This window comes from Lethenteron reissneri, chromosome 41 (genome assembly GCF_015708825.2).
Source record: "Lethenteron reissneri isolate LAM-NWPU_2019-01 chromosome 41, ASM1570882v1, whole genome shotgun sequence".
In the NCBI taxonomy this organism is placed as follows: Eukaryota; Metazoa; Chordata; class Hyperoartia; order Petromyzontiformes; family Petromyzontidae; genus Lethenteron; species Lethenteron reissneri.
Window position 1 is genome coordinate 5,666,625 of NC_083819.1, and position 18,662 is coordinate 5,685,286.

At 44.3% G+C, this 18,662-nt stretch overlaps 2 protein-coding genes across 5 annotated transcripts in view; one reads left to right on the forward strand and one right to left on the reverse strand.

Annotated features, from left to right (window-relative positions):
* The window catches only part of FANCM (FA complementation group M), a 55,461-nt gene that overhangs the window by 31,933 nt on the left and 4,866 nt on the right, over positions 1–18,662 (reverse strand). The gene's annotated exons all lie outside the window — the stretch shown is intronic.
* LOC133352636 (heme-binding protein 1-like) lies at positions 1,969–16,742 on the forward strand. 3 transcript variants are annotated; one of them, XM_061568398.1, is made up of 7 exons: positions 1,969–2,257; positions 8,298–8,425; positions 9,418–9,704; positions 12,855–12,946; positions 14,853–14,997; positions 15,968–16,151; positions 16,443–16,742. In XM_061568398.1, the coding sequence occupies exons 3-7, from the start codon at positions 9,425–9,427 to the stop codon at positions 16,612–16,614; spliced, it is 873 nt and encodes a 290-aa protein (XP_061424382.1). In that variant the 5' UTR covers positions 1,969–2,257; positions 8,298–8,425; positions 9,418–9,424; the 3' UTR covers positions 16,615–16,742. The 3 variants fall into 3 exon arrangements, with proteins under 3 accessions (XP_061424382.1, XP_061424383.1, XP_061424384.1); XM_061568399.1 differs by having other exon boundaries at positions 8,302–8,425; XM_061568400.1 differs by lacking the exon at positions 8,298–8,425.

Sequence of the window (18,662 nt, forward strand, 5' to 3'; positions counted from 1 at the left end):
ATGTGGTGTAACCAATTATACTGCTGGGTGGATAGAGGTAGGGGGATTTAAGAAACTTGCACCATTGTTTCTGCCACACCAGAAGATGGAATCGAACCGGCGGCCTCTTGATTGTAAGTCCAGTGTGAAAACCAGCACAGCACGGCAGGATTCTTGCACGCAAAGGTAACAATTGTGGCATAAAAAAAGAATTTAATAGCATGCATCCAAAATACACAATCTCACACTCACAGGAAAACCAAAAATGTAAATGCCAGAAAGGGTATTCAATTTTCCTCTGCCATGGTCACACGTTTGAAGAAATCTCAATAAATCAACACAATCTATAAAGGGGCAAAAAATAACGTGCGTGTTTAAAAAAAGAAATGTACATTTTGAATTTCCTGTATGAAAAACAAAGTCAGGAACTGCATACATTGTAAACTCTAGCATTTAACATATTGCCCATTTCAAGCGAAGAGCATTTGCTTAGCTTGAAACAAACGTCACGGTGTCAAATCACATAGATCCCATTTGCACGACTTCAAATCAAATCACTAGAGCACTGCTCCCATCCAACTCCCACAAAGCACATTGTGTTCATTCTCTTCCCATCAAGCCCAACGTGAACCAAGTCTTGAATGAAGACACAACAAAAACAACAAGGGGGTATTGTGTACGTGAAGGTGGCTCAACGGCAGAGTTGGCGGCTCACAACTGGAATACTAGGAGCTCAAATCCATGTTAAGGATTGACTCAGCCTATCATCTCTCTGGGGGTCGATAAACGAATTACTACTTTGTGGGGAAGTCAACAATGGTTGTCCTATGGATAGCCTCACCACCCCTGCCACTTGAACATGGAATTTCCACGAATGGTTCAGGGTTGTAAACAGGAAATGAGCATCCAGTTAATTTTAATTTCAGACAGAAATCACATTGACTATATGAAAAAGCACCCTGGTGTTTATTTGCTTTCCATGGCGAGGGCAACTGTAAGCCCTGGCCAAGTTGGCACATCCATTGCTCCCCCACCCCACCACGCCCCTGCGGTGGGAATATGGCCGGGAAACGGAATTGGACGATTCAAATGCCACGCATGCATGGCCGCTGCTGGCGGGAGGGCCTCCACCAGGGATGGCTTTATAGAGAGCCCCCCCCCGTCCCCCCCCTAGAGGGAATTGGTCTATGGTCTACTCTTCTTTGCTGGTCCCAGACGTCTTGGAAGGGAAACATGTGTTGCCAACGCCTTATCAGGGCATTGGCTATGAAAACCTACGTTTTATGTATTTTGTTTCATGACATCGGCCACTCTCCTGCTGTAGCCTTCTCGGGCTGTGAAACGTTTGTACGTGTGGGTCTCTGTAATGCAATCACATTGGTTCACTGCGTTATGCCCTACGATGAACAGACGTGGCACTGGCCAACATTACACGACATTGCTTAAATTTTTATTTTCCCCGTGTATGTTTTTGTTGTGAAGAACATTTCGAATTTTTCTGTTTTGCTGTATCAGCTCTCCCCTATGAAAAAGACTTGTGATCTCAATGGGCTCTGACCTGGTCACGATTAACGTAATTTACTACGAGGCCAACATTCTCCAACCCAACACAGCCCATACTCTGCAGAGCATAACACAAGCCTCAGCGCATCCCATCCCAACATGGCTCAATAATGCACTTGGGTCCAGTCTAACAGTCCAATAGATCTCAACACAGCCTACTATATAGCCAAACCAAGCACGATTAAAAACATCCAGGATGAACGCAATCTAACACAGCACAACACACACAGCCCAGTGCGACAACCAAACCCAACAGAACCCAACAGAGAGAGGAGCCCAGCCCAACACACTCGAACTTGGCCCATCCTAACACAGCCCCGGCCCAGCCCCACATCACTCCGCCTCCCCGTTTCTCAGAACTCCGCCTCCACCGCGGGGTCTCCTCTGCGCGCTTGCGCGAGCTCGCATATCAACAGGAACAGTCGCCAGCCAGCCCAGAGAGAGAGAGAGCGACACCGGGAGGGCAGACCGCACGAACGAACACGCTCGCTCGCGCAACTACTAAACACGTTTCGAACGTGCCATTGTAATAGATAAATATATAACTATTAAATACTTTTGTTTTATATATATAATACAGACAGAGATTTGCGCGTGCTCCCTTGTGCACCTGAGCTGTCATCCCCACCTGTCTGCCCATCATCTGCCAGTCGCTGCCGCCACCACCGCCAATCCTTCCCCTGCGCCTGCCCAAGTATCCACGACGACGCAGCCAGTACGGTATTCACATGGTACTCACACGAGTGTTACTCAGACCCGGACACATCACTCACTGCAAGGACCGATTGACCGTATAAGAGCGTTTCATTTGTGCACCTGTTCTGGCATCGCTCTGTACCGTCTCCACAGGGTGCCCTGCATTGAGAACTGCCGAGTTGGCATGCCGGGCGCACTGCATTGTCGAGTGTGTGAGTGCCCGAGTTGGCACCCTCTCTCTTTTCTCTGAAAAGCGTCCAAAGTGCGTATTCTCTCCACTTTGTTAACAGTGTCTAAACACCCACGCCACATTCACTATAAGCGCCGCTACAGTGGGTGTCAACGCACTTTATTGTACTCGGTGGTATCCTCTATTCTGTCCTACGTGCGTGCATGCTTTACGCGTTATGTACAATGAGTCCACGTGGTCTAGTAATGCCGGCATTTGAAAACCCGTGATAGCAAACTCTGTACGTGTACTCCAGTGTAGACTCTGCAGTACCTCCATGCTATCTACTTTCTGACCTGAAGCATGCTCCCAAAAGCAGGTCTTTGGCTCAAGCGCCCTGCATTCCATCCGACACCGTTCCTCCCCCTCCCTTGTAACATCACATCGCCAAACTGTGGTTCTTGAGCCATAATAGGGAAGGCGAGTTGTGGTCGTTTCCCCGATGACTTGCAGAAACAGTGGTTTTCATAGACAACGCCAACACCAGATACAGCTTCATGCCATGCCCAGAACGCCGAAGGCATTTAAATCCCCACAGGGCATTCAATCAAGGTAATATATATCGCAAGACGTGTTCGCCAGCAATTGAATAGCTGCGTTAGTACACTCTGTACTCCGCTGCACACTCGACAGCGCCGTTCTTAGAAATTCCGGTCCTCACGAGCCGCGAGCCACACACCGCCACCCCCCTACCCCCCCCCCACCACAGTGAAGATTTTTGCGATCAGCAATTTTTCCCCAGTCGTCACGGGGTAATTAGGAGAAAAGCTGTACCATGGGGTAGTCGGAAGGACTCAGGATTTGAGAAACATTACTCTACAGTGTCTACACGCTCACTGCTCTGTTGGCGTAATTTTATAGTTTATTTGATTTTCATGGTTCTTTCGGTAAAGTCACGTGAATTTACCGAAAGAACCAAGAAGATGAATCCCTGCAGTCACGAAAGCTTTAAATCGAAATTTATTTGATTTGTTACAGGGATGGTCCCGTTTAGCCAGTGGCCTGGGTATTTTACGACGGAGAGGGAGATCCGTGGTGTGTTAGCACAGCAGTACCAAGTATAGGGTACCTTGATAGATATTAAACTAGCAAACGAGGTATTTGACGGTCGTAAAATAAATACTCTTGTGAGTAAAAAAAACGTCTAATAATTTGAAATGGCGCCAGAAAAAGCAAGGTACCACAGCATTGCGTTTACTACATCTCAAGCATTGGCACACATTTCAGGCAGTGTAATAAGTATGCTTTAGATCCTGCTCTTGTTCCTGATTTTCATTCAGTCGGGCCTATGCACTGTTCACAGTATTTAAAATGTAAACATCTACATTTCAAGTACCCACATTGCGTTGACAAAGTCTCAAGAGATTAAATGTCCACGTTAGCATGCTGCTGTGTAGTTTTCAGTTCTGCATTATCTACAGCACATAAATAGTCATTTGAGAGTATCCTGTAGTGCATGGCTACTGTGTCCAATTAAATGCATATGTTGCATCTCATAAATTACATAATACATCGTATATTTAATGCAAAGATATGAACCTCTAGGCATCACTTTCTGCGCACCTGTGGTGGAGGGGCAAGTTGACGACATCATGCCACCTATTTAAGGTCTAAGATGGGAATAGATTTTTTTCAATTTTGGTTATTGCCAAATAATGGCATTTGCAACTACCAGCGAAATGACGTACCCAATTGTTAAATGGTGTGGATCGCTCTCCAGCATACCGGCGTGCTGAAGCAATGATTAAATTGCCGTGTTTGTTCACGTGACAACTTTGTTGAAAAATCTGTCGGGTGAAGGAGGGTGCATGACACATACAATTGCTGCAATGAATCATTTGCGGTGTAATTTTCTAATAAATCCTGATGCTGGGAAAAACACAATGGCAAACTCTTGCAACTAACATCACGGGGGGATCTTCATCGTCTACTATGTGAAACAGATGGTGCAGAGTATTATCCTGGCTATTATATCTGAGTAATAATCAGGGCGGCCACTATATTCGAACTATGAACCTCTGCAACAAGGGGCAAATGCGCTACCATGTCACCACCCGACGATTAATTAAATTACCTAAAATAACATTTAGGTTCAACAGCTGTCAAAATTACTCCAGCTCAGACCGCTCAAATTGAAAGCCCCTTCTCCCTGCCCGTCTCAAAATGTTTTGATCGCATGAATCGTAGAGCCGAAATTATTCACCCCACTGCCTGACCCTCCCCCACTCTGATCAGCAATTTCATGGATCGTCACGATTCAGGGTCACAATTCAGGGTCACGATTAGGTTCAAAAACATTGGAGTGAATACAGAAGCATCTAGTAGTTTCCAGTCCCATAAAACCATTATAACAAACACAACTGGAAAAGCGTCACTTCTTACATACGTTATTTGAAGTGTCCTATTGTCTACGAATGAATATTAATTTTAAAATATGCAAAAGGTTGTTTTGTGGTTGCAAAGATCAAAGAACCCCTGCTTTAGCTTAACGTTGCATTGTCATTTTCCCCCCACTTTCATCCTCCAACCTGCATTTCTAAATTCAATGATTGATGTTTTGTTCTATTAACTATTGAAATATCACCTGCAAACATCCCTTCAGACTGCACATCTTGCTTGCAGGGGTGTCCCCATGGCATCGTTCGACACGTACAAACATTTGAATCCACCAAGAACAAGACTTTGAGACTCATCAAATATCACAGCAGCCGCTTGGTGGATCACAATGTAGTTAATTGTCCATAATAATAGTAATGATGAAAACCATTTAAATATTAATTGGCATTAATTATGGTAATGATGATGATGAACAGTGCATGAATCGTACTATTGGTCACATTTATACTCCACGGCAGAGCAGTGGCACAGGAGTTGGACCAATGCACAATGCACAATGCACCTGTTTGATTCCTGGCCACGGCTAACATCAATGGCGAGTGATAGATCAGCTTGTGCTGGTCACCCACCCACTCTGTCCCCCCCCCGCCACCCCTTTACCAAGCCACATGAACCAGCGTTGTTAAGTATGGTCGATTAAACAAGCCCCATGACCGACACGGCATTAGGAGGCCCTCAGCAAGCAGTGGGTTGAGAAAGAAGATATGAATGATATAATATTATCGCACAGAGGAGTACACCTGTATGGGATGATGCAACAATACAGTTTTCACACCACCTCTACAGGAGCCTGTGTCCTGTCTAGTAAACTCTCGCTCAGATTTAGAGGCTGTAAAAACCAAAATGGAACAAAGGGTGAAAAGTGCAGAGAGAGATGAATGCATGAAATGATAATAGCTCATGATGAGGACCCCCCTTCCTGTGATATCGGCTGGCAGCTGCAGCCAGCTGCCACTAACAGCCGCCCTTACGCGAGGGACAACTCCAAGATGAGAGGCGACAGTGTGCGTGCGCGTGTGGTATGCAAGGCAAATGTACATGTACAGCCCTCTGTCAATCCACTGCTAGATGAGGTCCTTCCATGCTGTGCGGGTCTTAGGGATTATTTGACCATACTTCACCATGCTCGTCAGAAGTGCGAGTTCAAGGGCATGGAGCGTAGACGTGTCAGTGTAGAACAGTACAACAATGGATTTGTAGTAACTGCCCTCTGCTTTTCGACTTCGCAGCCCAACCATCTGTAGCCATGCATGGAAATTGTCCATTCAAGCACTATCCAGGCTCAATCCTACCCAGGGCACATACATTTCCACATATAAAGGTGTCAGTTTTGTACCAGTTAAAAGGGTAAAAACCTACTATTATTTCCACATGTGTTTTGGAGCTTGCACACCGAGAACCATCTTGTGACCCGCTCATATTCATAATAATGATGATTATGATGATCGAGAGAAAAGTGTCATCATGCCAATAATGTCGATAACGTTGATAATGATGGCGACAGTGATCGGAGATTGGCGGTCTTTGATGCGTGGTTTAAAAAAAAAAAAACATGGCAACAGCTTGGGGTGATCTTCATCCAGTCCATCTAGCAGTGTATAGACCATGGCCGATGCCCCATATTGGATGAAATAAAACGATGCCTCTGGCTCGGTCCAGACCCAGAACCATTCTCAGTGTACCAATGACTACAATGCGGCCATTATAGCCTTAGTGCATCTCTCTAATATTAATCAAATGCCGGAGTTCCTCACGGGCTAATTTTGAGCGTGGGTGGGAATTAATCGTGGAGTTTCCATCTGCCACCCATCATCTGCGGGAGAGCGTGTTTTTTTGCAAACTGCACTTGTATGCGCGGCGGTGGCAGAAGCAATAGTTGTATGGCCTCTCTCGCTGCAGCGGTGTCTCAAGAGATTTAATCAGCGACCGCAACACTGGCTGCAGCCAAATCACACGTAATGTGCCCGATCTTGTCGGATCCAAGCAGCTGAGCAGGTTTGAGCCTGGATAGTCCTTGGATGAGTAACCACCATGTAGAGTACAAACAGCTATGCTCTGTCTTCAGGTGTCTAAGCCAGAGTGGTGAAATGCTTTCAAATATCCTCCAAGAGCTGCATGTTATGGAGAGTCCCTCATCTAGCAGTGGATTAAAAAAGGGCTCGACATGACCACATACAGAACGGGCTCCATTGTCTGCTCTAGGAGGTAGGTGCCAAAGCCTGTGAAGATGCCACCACATGTAATGTAACTTAAATCCACCTGCAACCCTTACTCCACGGGCCAGATAATGTGTCGGTTCCACTTGTGGTGAATTGTGCGATAGCTTACTCATGAGTAAATCTTATCGTGTTATTCAATTTCATTTTGCACAAAAGTAAAATGGGAGCAAGATTTTTTGTTGTTTCATTCTTTTCGGGGGGGGGGGAGCGGTGGCGGAGTGAAGTCTTTTCAAACATCCCCCCATGACAGATGTAGCCTGGGGAAACCTTTATCCAGCAGTAGATGGACAATGACTGATGTTGACAGGTTGCATGATTAATCTGTGCATCATATAATTTTGTTGAGTGCTTAATTGACATTTAGATTTTTGTTGTTATTGTTTGACCATGGTGGGAATGTTGCTGTTGTTTTCATATCTAAGACAATGTGATTCAGGCTAAGAAGCCACAGGAATTAAGGTCACATGGTATGAATAAGAAAGAGGACTGTTCAATTACATCGCTGCCAAAGCGCATTACACTCGCAAAGTCTAACCCGACCTACTAACTATGAATATCTCTGCACCGAGTGGCACGGTAGATTTAGGACTAGTAATTAATTCGAGTAAACATTCTAAAAGCAATGGACAAAATACTCTCACCAATGTGTTTTTGAGGTTATGTCGTTCAGCAGGGTATCCGGACCTTTTGCGCCACACGATGGGAGCTTCTGAATGCTGAACGGCACACACCCCGGAGTGCTAAACAGCACAACCATGAAAACCCACGTAGCAGTAGCAGACTATCCGTTGAAAGACAAACCGCACAACCACCAGTTGCATGAAGATACACTAAAAAGTGCAGAGGCTTGTTTTCGCTGGCATGATAGAAGATTGAAAATGCCGAGCTAAGCCCCTCACCCCCAAAACATGAGCGCTTTACCACAACCAGCATTCTATTACAGGGGTAAAAGTGAAATCCTGCAACTGCTTGCTCACACCACTGCTGGCAGAAGGGGCTTCACAAGAGGGAACTCTAAAGTTCCTCTTTAGATGGTGTTTTGGCTTACCCGACGACACTGGCCAGACCGTCTTGGAAGAGGTCGGAATACCCTCACTTTACCCCGCCACACGCGGCCTGCCGATCGACTTTGGTGAACCCACGTATGCTGCTGGGTGGACAGAGGTCAGAGGGAGGGATTATTTAAGAAACTTGCCCCCCCATTGTTTCAACAGCCAGACCGGAAGATTGAGTCGAACTGGCGACCTCTGGATTGCAAGTCCAGATGAATCCAATGGCCCACAGAAGTGGATAAAACAGATCTACTTCTGAGCTCCATTCAAGTGACCTCTGTTCAACACAGGTGAGTGCAGTACTTTCTCATCTGCCCTGCGACAGAGAGTAATGTTATTAGCGGTGAGTTACCAGGAATTTTGCCAAATTACCTGATCCTTTGTTAACACAGTTATCAGTGACTGGTTTAAGACCATCAACTCACGACTTGAAAACTCAGTAGAATCATGGGCGACTGCCCGCTTTCAAACCGAGAATATTAGCGGTGAGTTACCAGGCCAATTCATTGTGCAGCCCCGTTAAAAGTCACTTCAAAAGTGTTGTTCTCCAATCAGGGTGTAATAGGATTGCTGTGCATTTGTACAATCTTCTGTTTTTCTGATATATAAGCCACAATTTGCAGCCATGAACAAACCACTCCTGTTGATTGGATTTGTAATAATGAGCTTTATAATTCAAGGGGCAACTTGCTGCCACTTGTGGCCAACAAAGGGATGTGTTTTTCTCACTGCTGTGCAGCACAGAAAACATGTTATCTGCTGCCAGTCAGTGCAGTGCATTGCAAGAATCCATACATCTGAGGTTTTTACGACCCCATAATCAACAATCGAAATCAAGCCACTGTGGGTGTGGCGGATGTCTGAAAGCACCCCACATTTTTTGTTGATCATAACAACCACACATTTGTTTTATATACATGATGCCATTTTTGAGTAAACATTAAATAAACAATCCGAAAGCTGAGCTTGTGGGAAAGTGTGACACCTACTTCAAGGATTTGTTTAGAAGCCGTGTGAAAAAAATCAATTCTGCGGGGTATTCACTGACACACCATACTCAACAACATACTGATCACGTTTGTCAATATGACACTGCAGCCTTGAAAGGAATAATATATAATAGTTGACATTTTGGGTAATGACCCTTCTTCAAAGTCCATAAATAGCTATGCAAAATTTACAAATATATTACCCGTGGTGACATGACTTTTAGAAAAAACCCGCAACAAAGAAACACGCGTGTGTAGCTGGCAATGGCAAACGACGCCACTCCCCTTCACAGGACTGACATGGAGCAGGAGAGCTGTCGGTTCGGTGGTGGCAGCGGTATGGTGGGAGGCCAGGCCCGGGCCATGCCAGGCCAGCCCCACGCAGGGCAACTACTCATCACGATGGATGACCTGGACACCATGTCAGAGGAGACCATGGAAGGCTCGAACTGCACGAGCGGCGACGGTGTGGACAACGCGGGCGGACCGATGGACAACGGCAGCAATGAAGGCATGGAGGACCGGCTTTTCAACTACTGGGAAGACATTGCTCGTACCCATCAGGTGGTGCTGCCCAGAGGTAGGAGTGCTCACCCAGGACAAAACAATGACGGCGATGATGCACTCAGGACAAGGTTCTTCACCTATGTTTTCCAACGAGCCACATAATACAACTAGCGTATGCCGGCGGACCACATGATGGCATATGTATGAACGTTAAGACGTTACTTGACTATTTTCTCCAGGTTTCTCATATCTTTCTTGTCCATCTCACTTTGGTTTCGCTAATCTTATCTCTTGTCTACAGCTCTCTTATCTCTATCACATTTCTCACTTTCATGTGACTTATCTATATCTCTATACTTCTAAGCAGGCCATATCTCTCAACAGGCCCTATATCTCTCAGTAGGACACTCCAAGAGCCTTTTCTTTTCACACCTCATCACCATTTCTTCGTTTCTTAGATCACCAAAGCTGTGGGACCTATTAATTTTTCAAGGTCCACCATTAAAATGTTCGCAGAAATCATGTCGTGGTGTGGTGGTTGTTGGCTTTGAGCATGTGGGCTATCGTACAATTTAAAAATAGAAAACTAGAGGCTATGCGATAGTGGTGGAAAAATTTGTTTCTTATCGACTGTAGCACCACCATCATGGACGTTGATTTTTTTTAAGCAATGCAACTAACTTTGCCTCCTTTAAGTCTTTAAGTAAACACACAACTGCATTGTAATTGCATGTACTGAAGACATTGATTCTTGGCAGTGGCTAAGGGCAACAGAGAAGTGATATCTCAACAGGTTCTGGGTCCCCCCCTCTTAACAATCCTGCACTGGACCAGTGTGGCAAAGCAAAGTACAGTCGAACAACCCCTACTTCTGAACCAGCAGTGGATTGACAAACTAATTTCACGTAAAATGAACACATGCTCTCTACCTAAACGGAAGCCTTTATTCAAATGTGCATTTTCGCAGCTTTAAAATAACGACTGGCAGACCTCCATCAGATGGGCGCTGTTTGGATGCCACTAGATGATGATGATGGTGGTGGCAGAAGTGGTAGTGTGTGGTTCATAATTTTTTTTCCCAAACTGCCTTACTTTAGAACTCCTTTCCATAACCTATTATCCCAGATTCCCATAACCTTGCTAAACTAATCAAATATGTTAATTATTTTTGTTATATCACAAATACATGCTGTTTCTGGCTTTGAGACTCCCTCCTATCACCAACTCTCCCAAGTTCTTAACACCTTGCTCAATTCAAGAAACGTGTTATCTGTTGGACTGTAATTATCTCACTGCCAGTTCAATCCGTGTCATATGCCATTCGCACCTCCGATTATGACGGTTGGCTACGTATGGTGCGAAAGAAGTTCAACATACATACATACATGAGTTTTGGCCTGTGCTCATTAATTGTGATTTATAAAATACAATTGGGATATGTTTCCCAGCGCACCCGCCAAATTCATGTCAACCATTTGCCCACACAGGCCTACACGCAAAGAGCCTCATTCCTTCTTATTTTTGCTCACGATGCTGATATGATGGAACGGTGGGAACCGATTGAGTCACTTGAGCTTCCTATTAGTGGAGGCTCTTTGGCCAGCGGTGGTGTGAGCAAGCAATTGCAGGGCTACACCTTTACCTTTCACCCATTTGTTCTCAGCTAACTGCTCATTAGGGAGTGCGCAGACACATCTGAGTGTGCTATGCTAGGACTTACATAACTGCCCTCCACATACACACACATGGCTGGCAGCTTTTAGACATTACAATGGTGCCCCAAGAGCCGGTGGCACGGCATTCCAAGTCACGCTTCACGAGCAATCCACGCTGAGAGTGGTCCCGATTAAATATACTGCTGGCAGCTGCAGCGCCACAACAAAGCAGAGCGCTTTGCAAGACACCATTGTTTTGTGCTAATAGAGAGCAGCGCGCAAACAAAGTTGGCAACAACAAAAAACGCTCAAGAGTATTTTCTGTCACTTTGCGTTTCTTTTACGGAAAGCTTGAGCATGCGATTGTTGAGTAATATAAAACAAATTTAACACATTTGCTGAGCATAGGCCCAAAGACCCACAATTACAAGCAGTCAGCAACAAACAGCCACCATCAAAGTTGCAACAGATAAATGCTAAATCTTAACTTAAAGCTTTCGTGACTGCAGGAATTCATATTCCTTGGGTCTTTCGGTAAAGCCACGTAGATAGAAAAAATTAACCCGTAAAAACTACGTTTTTCAATATAAATCCTTTATATGCGTGGCATCGGGGCGGCTAGAGTCCTCTCGTCCTCTGGCTTGAGATGGCTGCCACCTATGGGTCAGATGATTGTGTGCCAGCATTAACCAATTGGTAAATAAATATTTTTAAAAAATTCCCTAAACAGTGTAAAACATTTTTTCACGAAAATTCATTGTCACGCACAACGAGTCTGTGTGCTAAATGTCAGCTCGATTGGATCACGGGAAGTGGGTTAAAAAACGACCGAAAGATTTGCACGGTCCTAAGCAAGCAAGCAAACTTAATATAAAGGATTTAAAAATAATAAAAGTAATAACAATATCACGACGTTTCGATCGCAACACAAGAAATCGTCTTCAGGTGTTATCATTTTGATAATTTTTTCTATCTACGGGGCTTTACCGAAAGACCCAAATGAAAATAAATGTTAACACTTTTCTTAAATTTTTCAAGGTTATAAGACCTTGACGAAGATGACAATTGCACGAGTGTGTGTCTCGACTATGTATGTGCAGGCGTGGTGCTGGCTACACACCACTGCCTTGTGTGCCATGCCGCTATCATAGATACTCGCAAACAGTTTGTGAAAGACTTCACGGGGGTGATTGTCATTGTTTTGTTTTGGTATATATACTGTATATTTAACGTCTGATTCCCGATCACGGATAACATCATTGGTCAGTGATATATGAACCGGTCTTGGGCTTCAACAAGGTTGACTCAGCAAGGTGCAGTGTGTCAACATCCGCACCGGAGAGTCAAAGGCAGGTGGGCATTGTGTTAGCCACACCAAACCATTGTGTGGCATGCTGGTCTTAAAAGGTGCTTGCGAACAGAATTTGCCCTACCAGTCTGTTAGAGGCTACCCAGGGGGACCTTCATATGTTTTGGGCACTTACAAATTAAAAATACAAGATTCTGTGCCACCCTAAAAACACCGCCTTCACAAATTGCCCGCAAATTCCCTTCTTGTACCGTTTCAGAAATGGCACAGCCTATTCAGCAGATGACGATGAACAATGACCCAGAAACCCGGGAACTGAACCCTTACACAGTCATCCAGAGGAACGAGACGGTAAGCAATCGTGTTGTTGCGATGCAGAAAAATAACGCAAGCCAAGGGGCACTCGGGAGGAGGCAGCCGATACGAATACCCACATTGTAGTGCTAAGCCAACAACACTAAAATCATGGGTTCAAAAATCTGGGCTTCCTTCCAAAACACAAGCAGGTTGTCAGCCAGAGTGTTTGATGGTCTCAGCCCAGTCACCAAAGGTTGTGGGCAACAAAACCATTCCTTTAAATATGGGTTTTTTCACGTAATTAAAACAATTGCATCACTTGCGAGGTTTGCCAGTAAATTTGCCTTAGGTGCGCCAACCATTCAACTGATAACGCTAAGAACATTGAGGTCTGGAAATCGTCTAAAAAGGGTCCTTGAAGGACAGAGCAATAGTTTATGATATCTCTGCTAGTTGAATGCACAGCAGGCGAAGTGGATAGCACAAAAAATTACATCGCCAGGAATTAAGAATGTTTTGGCAAGTTAGACTGTTATTTGACCCATGTATGAACTTGTAAATGCGAAAGCCATGTAGGAGGGTGACTGCCCAAATGCTAGCTTGTTGCAAGAGCAAATGGGCACTCATTGGACTCTTAACCACAACGCTACAATATTTATTAGATTAGGAGCCAAACGTTGTCTACAAAAAGCTCACCACATTCGTTAATCACAGTTTTTGTTGTTGTTATTTGTGGTTGTATACCACCACCAATACAGCATCACCATTTAATATTTTACACCGTGATTACAGAAAGGGGGCCCCCTTTACTAAATGTGAGTTACCCATTTGAGAGTGATCTTTCATCTGTGGGTCCCGATGCACGTCCACCAACAAGACTTTTGTTTTGTTGGCTGATGTCTTTCCCATAACGTTATTACAACTGTGCTCTATACATCATGTCACAAGAGGATATATTTATTCAGAACCCAGACAGAGCATCATTCCCATTTGTTAGAGAATGACCTGCAGAAAAAGACCTCAGAACTGCTTCTGAGTGGTAGGGGATTTACTTCCCACACCTCCAATTAGCATGATTGGATATGTACGGTGTGAAAAAAATTCAACATAGATACATGCCATTTATATTTTTCTGGAAGATTTTACAGTTTTTTCCTGGATGTTTCTGTTGCGCGTCGTCACTTTAAGATGTTCTTTGTTCATGTTTTGTTTGTTGCGGTAGCACCCGAGTCAAGAGCCTCATGGCTCACAGGGCTATACCTATTAAATGAAACTGAAAACTGAAATGTTACGGAGAAACATGTTCATCATGTTATAGGCAAACTGATATTTTTAAGAGAGGTGGCATTAGCCAAATTAAATGAAAACCCACAAATTAATGATAGTAGTTTTAGTTTTTTATATTCGGTCATTGGGGACTATGCTGAGAGCATCAACTCACTACACTTGAGAACCAGGTTTAATCATGGCCTCTGGAAGCCAATTTTAAATGCACAATTCTTAGAGGTGCCATCTAAGTGCTCTGGCACTTGAGACAACCAGCCACTTGAGAAACCGATTTAATCAGACGCAGAGCTTAATAAAAAAAATCACCGCGCACGGACTAAGATCCAACAAAAAATGAACGCAATAAAGTGTTGAAAACAATGGTATGTATTTTGAGAAATACACATATACCCAACAGAAAAATTAACAGGCACACTTTGGGGATTTTGAAAGAACGGATTTTAAGTTCAAAAGGAATGTTACGTGCCTGTAGCTACAATTAAGTAGCTTCCAAACACAGGTGGCTGAAACCCAGATCTGAACCCAGGATCTCAGTGCTACAGACTCACAATGTTCTGACCGCCAGAATCACCCAGCCACCTCAGCTACACCGTTGTTAATCTTACCCAGGATTTCAGAGCACAGCCATAATCCTGTTGTGTTGGCGGGGTGTGCGGGGTGGGGGGGCATGCAGGGGGACGGTCACATGCCGGTGGAGGAACGCGAGTACCCGGCCGGCTGGTGGGCATGCGTGACAACCAAAGAGGACACCTACGAGCAGAGTATCTGCTACGCGTTCATGAAGATCATGAGATACATCTGCAGGGAGAATTCCACTGGTAAGCAGTTAGTTTAAAAGTACGGTAAGTCCTCACTTAACGCGTGTTCACGCAGCGCATGTTTACGAAAACGTGGTTCTTCTATTTGGAAACACTTTTCGTACAATGCGGAACGCGCGCGTTATTACACGGTTTGTGAGCAGTTGACGACGAAATACTTTCTTGAGCTACACAAATGAGCAGTATGATATAGTGCACGGCCTACCCTCATCTCAGTTCTTTTTCCCGCTATGGGATGACTGCAGGATTATTTTATAGTGCAAATCTGATTAAAATGTGTATTGTTTATATTTATTTATTACCTGTAATGTATATACAGCAATTCCTTTGCGAAAATGTGTGAAGTATTTTCGCAAAACGAGTTAAACAAGGAATTAGTGATTTTTCTAAACATATCTTCATTTTAAGAAATGTACTTTCTTTTAAGTAGATTCATGTTTGTGCATTTTTTTATTATTACATTTCTATTTGCTTAGCAGCTGTACTTTATTTAATGTTATTACTTTTAGCATTTTGATGACCCACATAATTCTTGCAAATGATCCACGTATCCTGTAACCTCAGACCTCACCTGGTTAAAACTAATACATTTGAACTTTGAGACAAGTCCTCAAATCTCTTGATCTTGTGTGTTCACAATGCATGCACGGAACTGACTGCAATAAAATTAAGTGGCTAATGCTATCTGAGGCGGGCAATGGGAAGATGTTACCAAATGCCTTCTCATAAGCCCCCGAGGATCATGTGACCACTTGTCACCAGGCACACATGGCAGCTTTTTTCCATCGTGCAGACTCCAGCTGTGCCACAACATCTCTACGTGTTTAATTACCCGCTAAATTTAAACCGTCACACATATTTAATATGCCCAAAGCACAGATTACCTGGAGTGCTGGGGATGTGTTCATTTTCAAGACCACACTTCCTAGACATCAAGTATTTATCTATGTGTGCCCGTTGCGCGTGCCAGGCTCATACCTGGGCATGACAATCCCGATCGTTACTACGGTGCAAGTGGACGAGGCAACAGGCACTCTGTTCCACCATGTGGTGGTAGGGTACCGCCTGCCCTTGCACCTTCAGGGACAGCCACCCACGCCCTTGGACCCTACTGTCACCATCGAGGAGCGCCCGGCCATACGAGTCTACACCCGGTAACATCCCGCTACCATCACCGCCACCACACTCATCACCACTGTGGCCAACCTCATGGGCCAGTCCGCAGGGGATAAGTGGTACCAATTGGCTGGCCTCTGAAAATGTATATTTCTAATTGGCTATCTTCTATAAATAGTTATATAGGTAAAGTATGATGAAACAGCCCCCATGACTGACACATCATGGAAAGCCCTTTATCCACCAACAGATGAACAGCAGTTAAAGTTTTTTTATTTACTCAAGCAGCATTCGTTTTCCCCCCACCCCTCCTATCCTGCCCGCCGCAGTGAGTTCAGCGGTGCCACCAACGAGACTACGATCATGCGTCAAGTGAATGAGCTGGCACAGATCCTGTGCCACTCCGAGCTCTACAACACTGAGACCCACTTCATCGCTGGCTACAACAACCCGGCCGCAGCCAACCGCCGCAACGAAATCTGGTTCATCCGGAGAATCTAGCTGGCACGGCCGCTATAACATGCCGCAGAGTGGTGGCGCAATCCGAGGATGAGGGGGGGCACGACCCACAGTAAACTTTACCATGTGAATTAGTCTTCTTTAAAAGGCAGGTCCACAGTTGAGCTATCAGTTTTGTGCCAACAAATCACTCTAAATAGAGAACGTATTCACCTGCAACTGTTTTTTCCATATTTGAGCAAGAATTGCGCAAAAAGGACTTATTTGCCGTTGCTAAAGGTCTGACCTAGCCAACTTGCGTACAGCCTCACCTAGTTTATGTTAAGCCCCCCCCACTGCACCAACACCTATGTCAGGATTGTCACAACCAAGCATTGTTCGCAAATGCGCATCTGATGAAGGATGTCACTATAAAATTTCGCTGAGCGAATCACTTTAATTCAGTTTGTTCTACTTTAAGCAATCGGTTGTGCAACTGTTACAGAAATGTCCACATATAATTGATTCATCGCTCAGGTGTGCACCCGCTCTAAAGACAACAACCAAAACCACTGAGCCCTCTATATCCATGTTGCACACGTCTGTAGATTTTATGGAAACCAGCCACTAATTTCTCGGTCTCAAGACTACAGGTTTTTTTAGTTCCATATATTTTAGGTCAGTGGTTTTAGTGGTTTCATAAGTGACAAACGAAACCCAAATAAGACCTGTGAATATGAGGCAATGATGTTTCCGAGGTGGTTGCAGCTGCAGCAATCTCTTATGCACAAGATGACGGAAGGGCATTAGTTTCGATTCAATGAGACCCTCGTATTTACAGTCGCCTATTTCAATTACGATAGTTTAAGAGTGTTTCTGACATTAGATGGCATTATTGATAACAGTTGCCAACAAATTGTTTTCGCAGGGATTATTGTCATTCAGAACTGTTCGAGTCGGTGATCCGGAAAACATATCTGCAACTGGCACACCACATCTATCATACCTCGCTATGGCTGTGGCTACTAGCCACATGCCATCTACTCCAGCCACTCTACTAACGTCCAAGAAAATGTTAAAGCGACGCAACAACGAATTGTTAAGTCACTGCAGTGCTCTCCGGAACGCAACACATTCCGGATCTAAGCCATGTGGACCAATTGGTCTAAAACCATGTCACTGGATCGCAGGTTAAAGTTTGCAGGGCATAAGGTGAGAAGTCTTGTGGGCCCCTCAGATTGTAAACTTCAATTTCAGAAGCAGTGTTCATTTCATACATTTGTAGCTCTTAGCCAGTCCTCTACCAAAATACTCCATCTCAAACACATAGTGTTTGAATGGGAAAAACATGAGCTATGCTATGTTTAACAGTCTATTTTAATACATACTAGTGTAGTGATTCTGCATAAAATTAGTTCATAAGCTGTGCACTATGTAAGAGACCTACTTAGTTTAAAGTTTTAAAGCGTAACATGGCATTTGTAACCATAAGGAGGGCACAACCTCTTAATCCTTTGCTTTTTTTCTACTTTTATTTAACAGTTTTTGATCTGTGAGGCCTGTTCTAAGGCATGATGAATGTAGGTTGCAGGGTGGGTTGTTTGTTTGGCTGTTTAAATGTTCAGCTTTGACAGCGAATGTAAGAAAAAAATGACGTATAAAAAGCTTTATACACCTAGCATCACCTGGCGGAGTAAACATAGTTTTAACAAACCAACAACCACTACAGGAAAACAAAAATTGTACACACAAGGCAAAGGGCATTTTTCATGGGTACATTCTGTAGCGGAAACAAGTCTGAAGCTGTGTCTATCATTTAATGCATTGTCGAGAAAAACAAGTGCTTTGAGAAGAAGCAAGTGAGCATTTCGTTTCTGAGAGCTCGGAGACAACATTAGTATGTGGCTTTAAAATGGGTCTTGCAGTCAAAACACTCTTGTCTCAAGCACAGCAGTCTGCTGTTGAGATGGAAGTGCTTTGTGTCGTCTTTTTGAATGTATGTAAAACAAGAAGAGCGTGTCAGATTTTACCGCTCAAGTCGGGAACTAGCGCAAATGTCGTCCACTATGGCAGTGAATAAAAACAGCACCACAGGCACAGAATCAGTGCCT

Coding starts and splice junctions, on each gene's coding strand:
- LOC133352636 (XM_061568398.1), top strand. CDS start 9,425: ATGGAGCAGGAGAGCTGTCGGTTCGGTGGTGGCAGCGGTATGGTGGGA. Junction 9,705..12,854: donor TCAGGTGGTGCTGCCCAGAG/GTAGGAGTGCTC, acceptor GTACCGTTTCAG/AAATGGCACAGCCTATTCAG. Junction 12,947..14,852: donor TCATCCAGAGGAACGAGACG/GTAAGCAATCGT, acceptor GGGGGCATGCAG/GGGGACGGTCACATGCCGGT.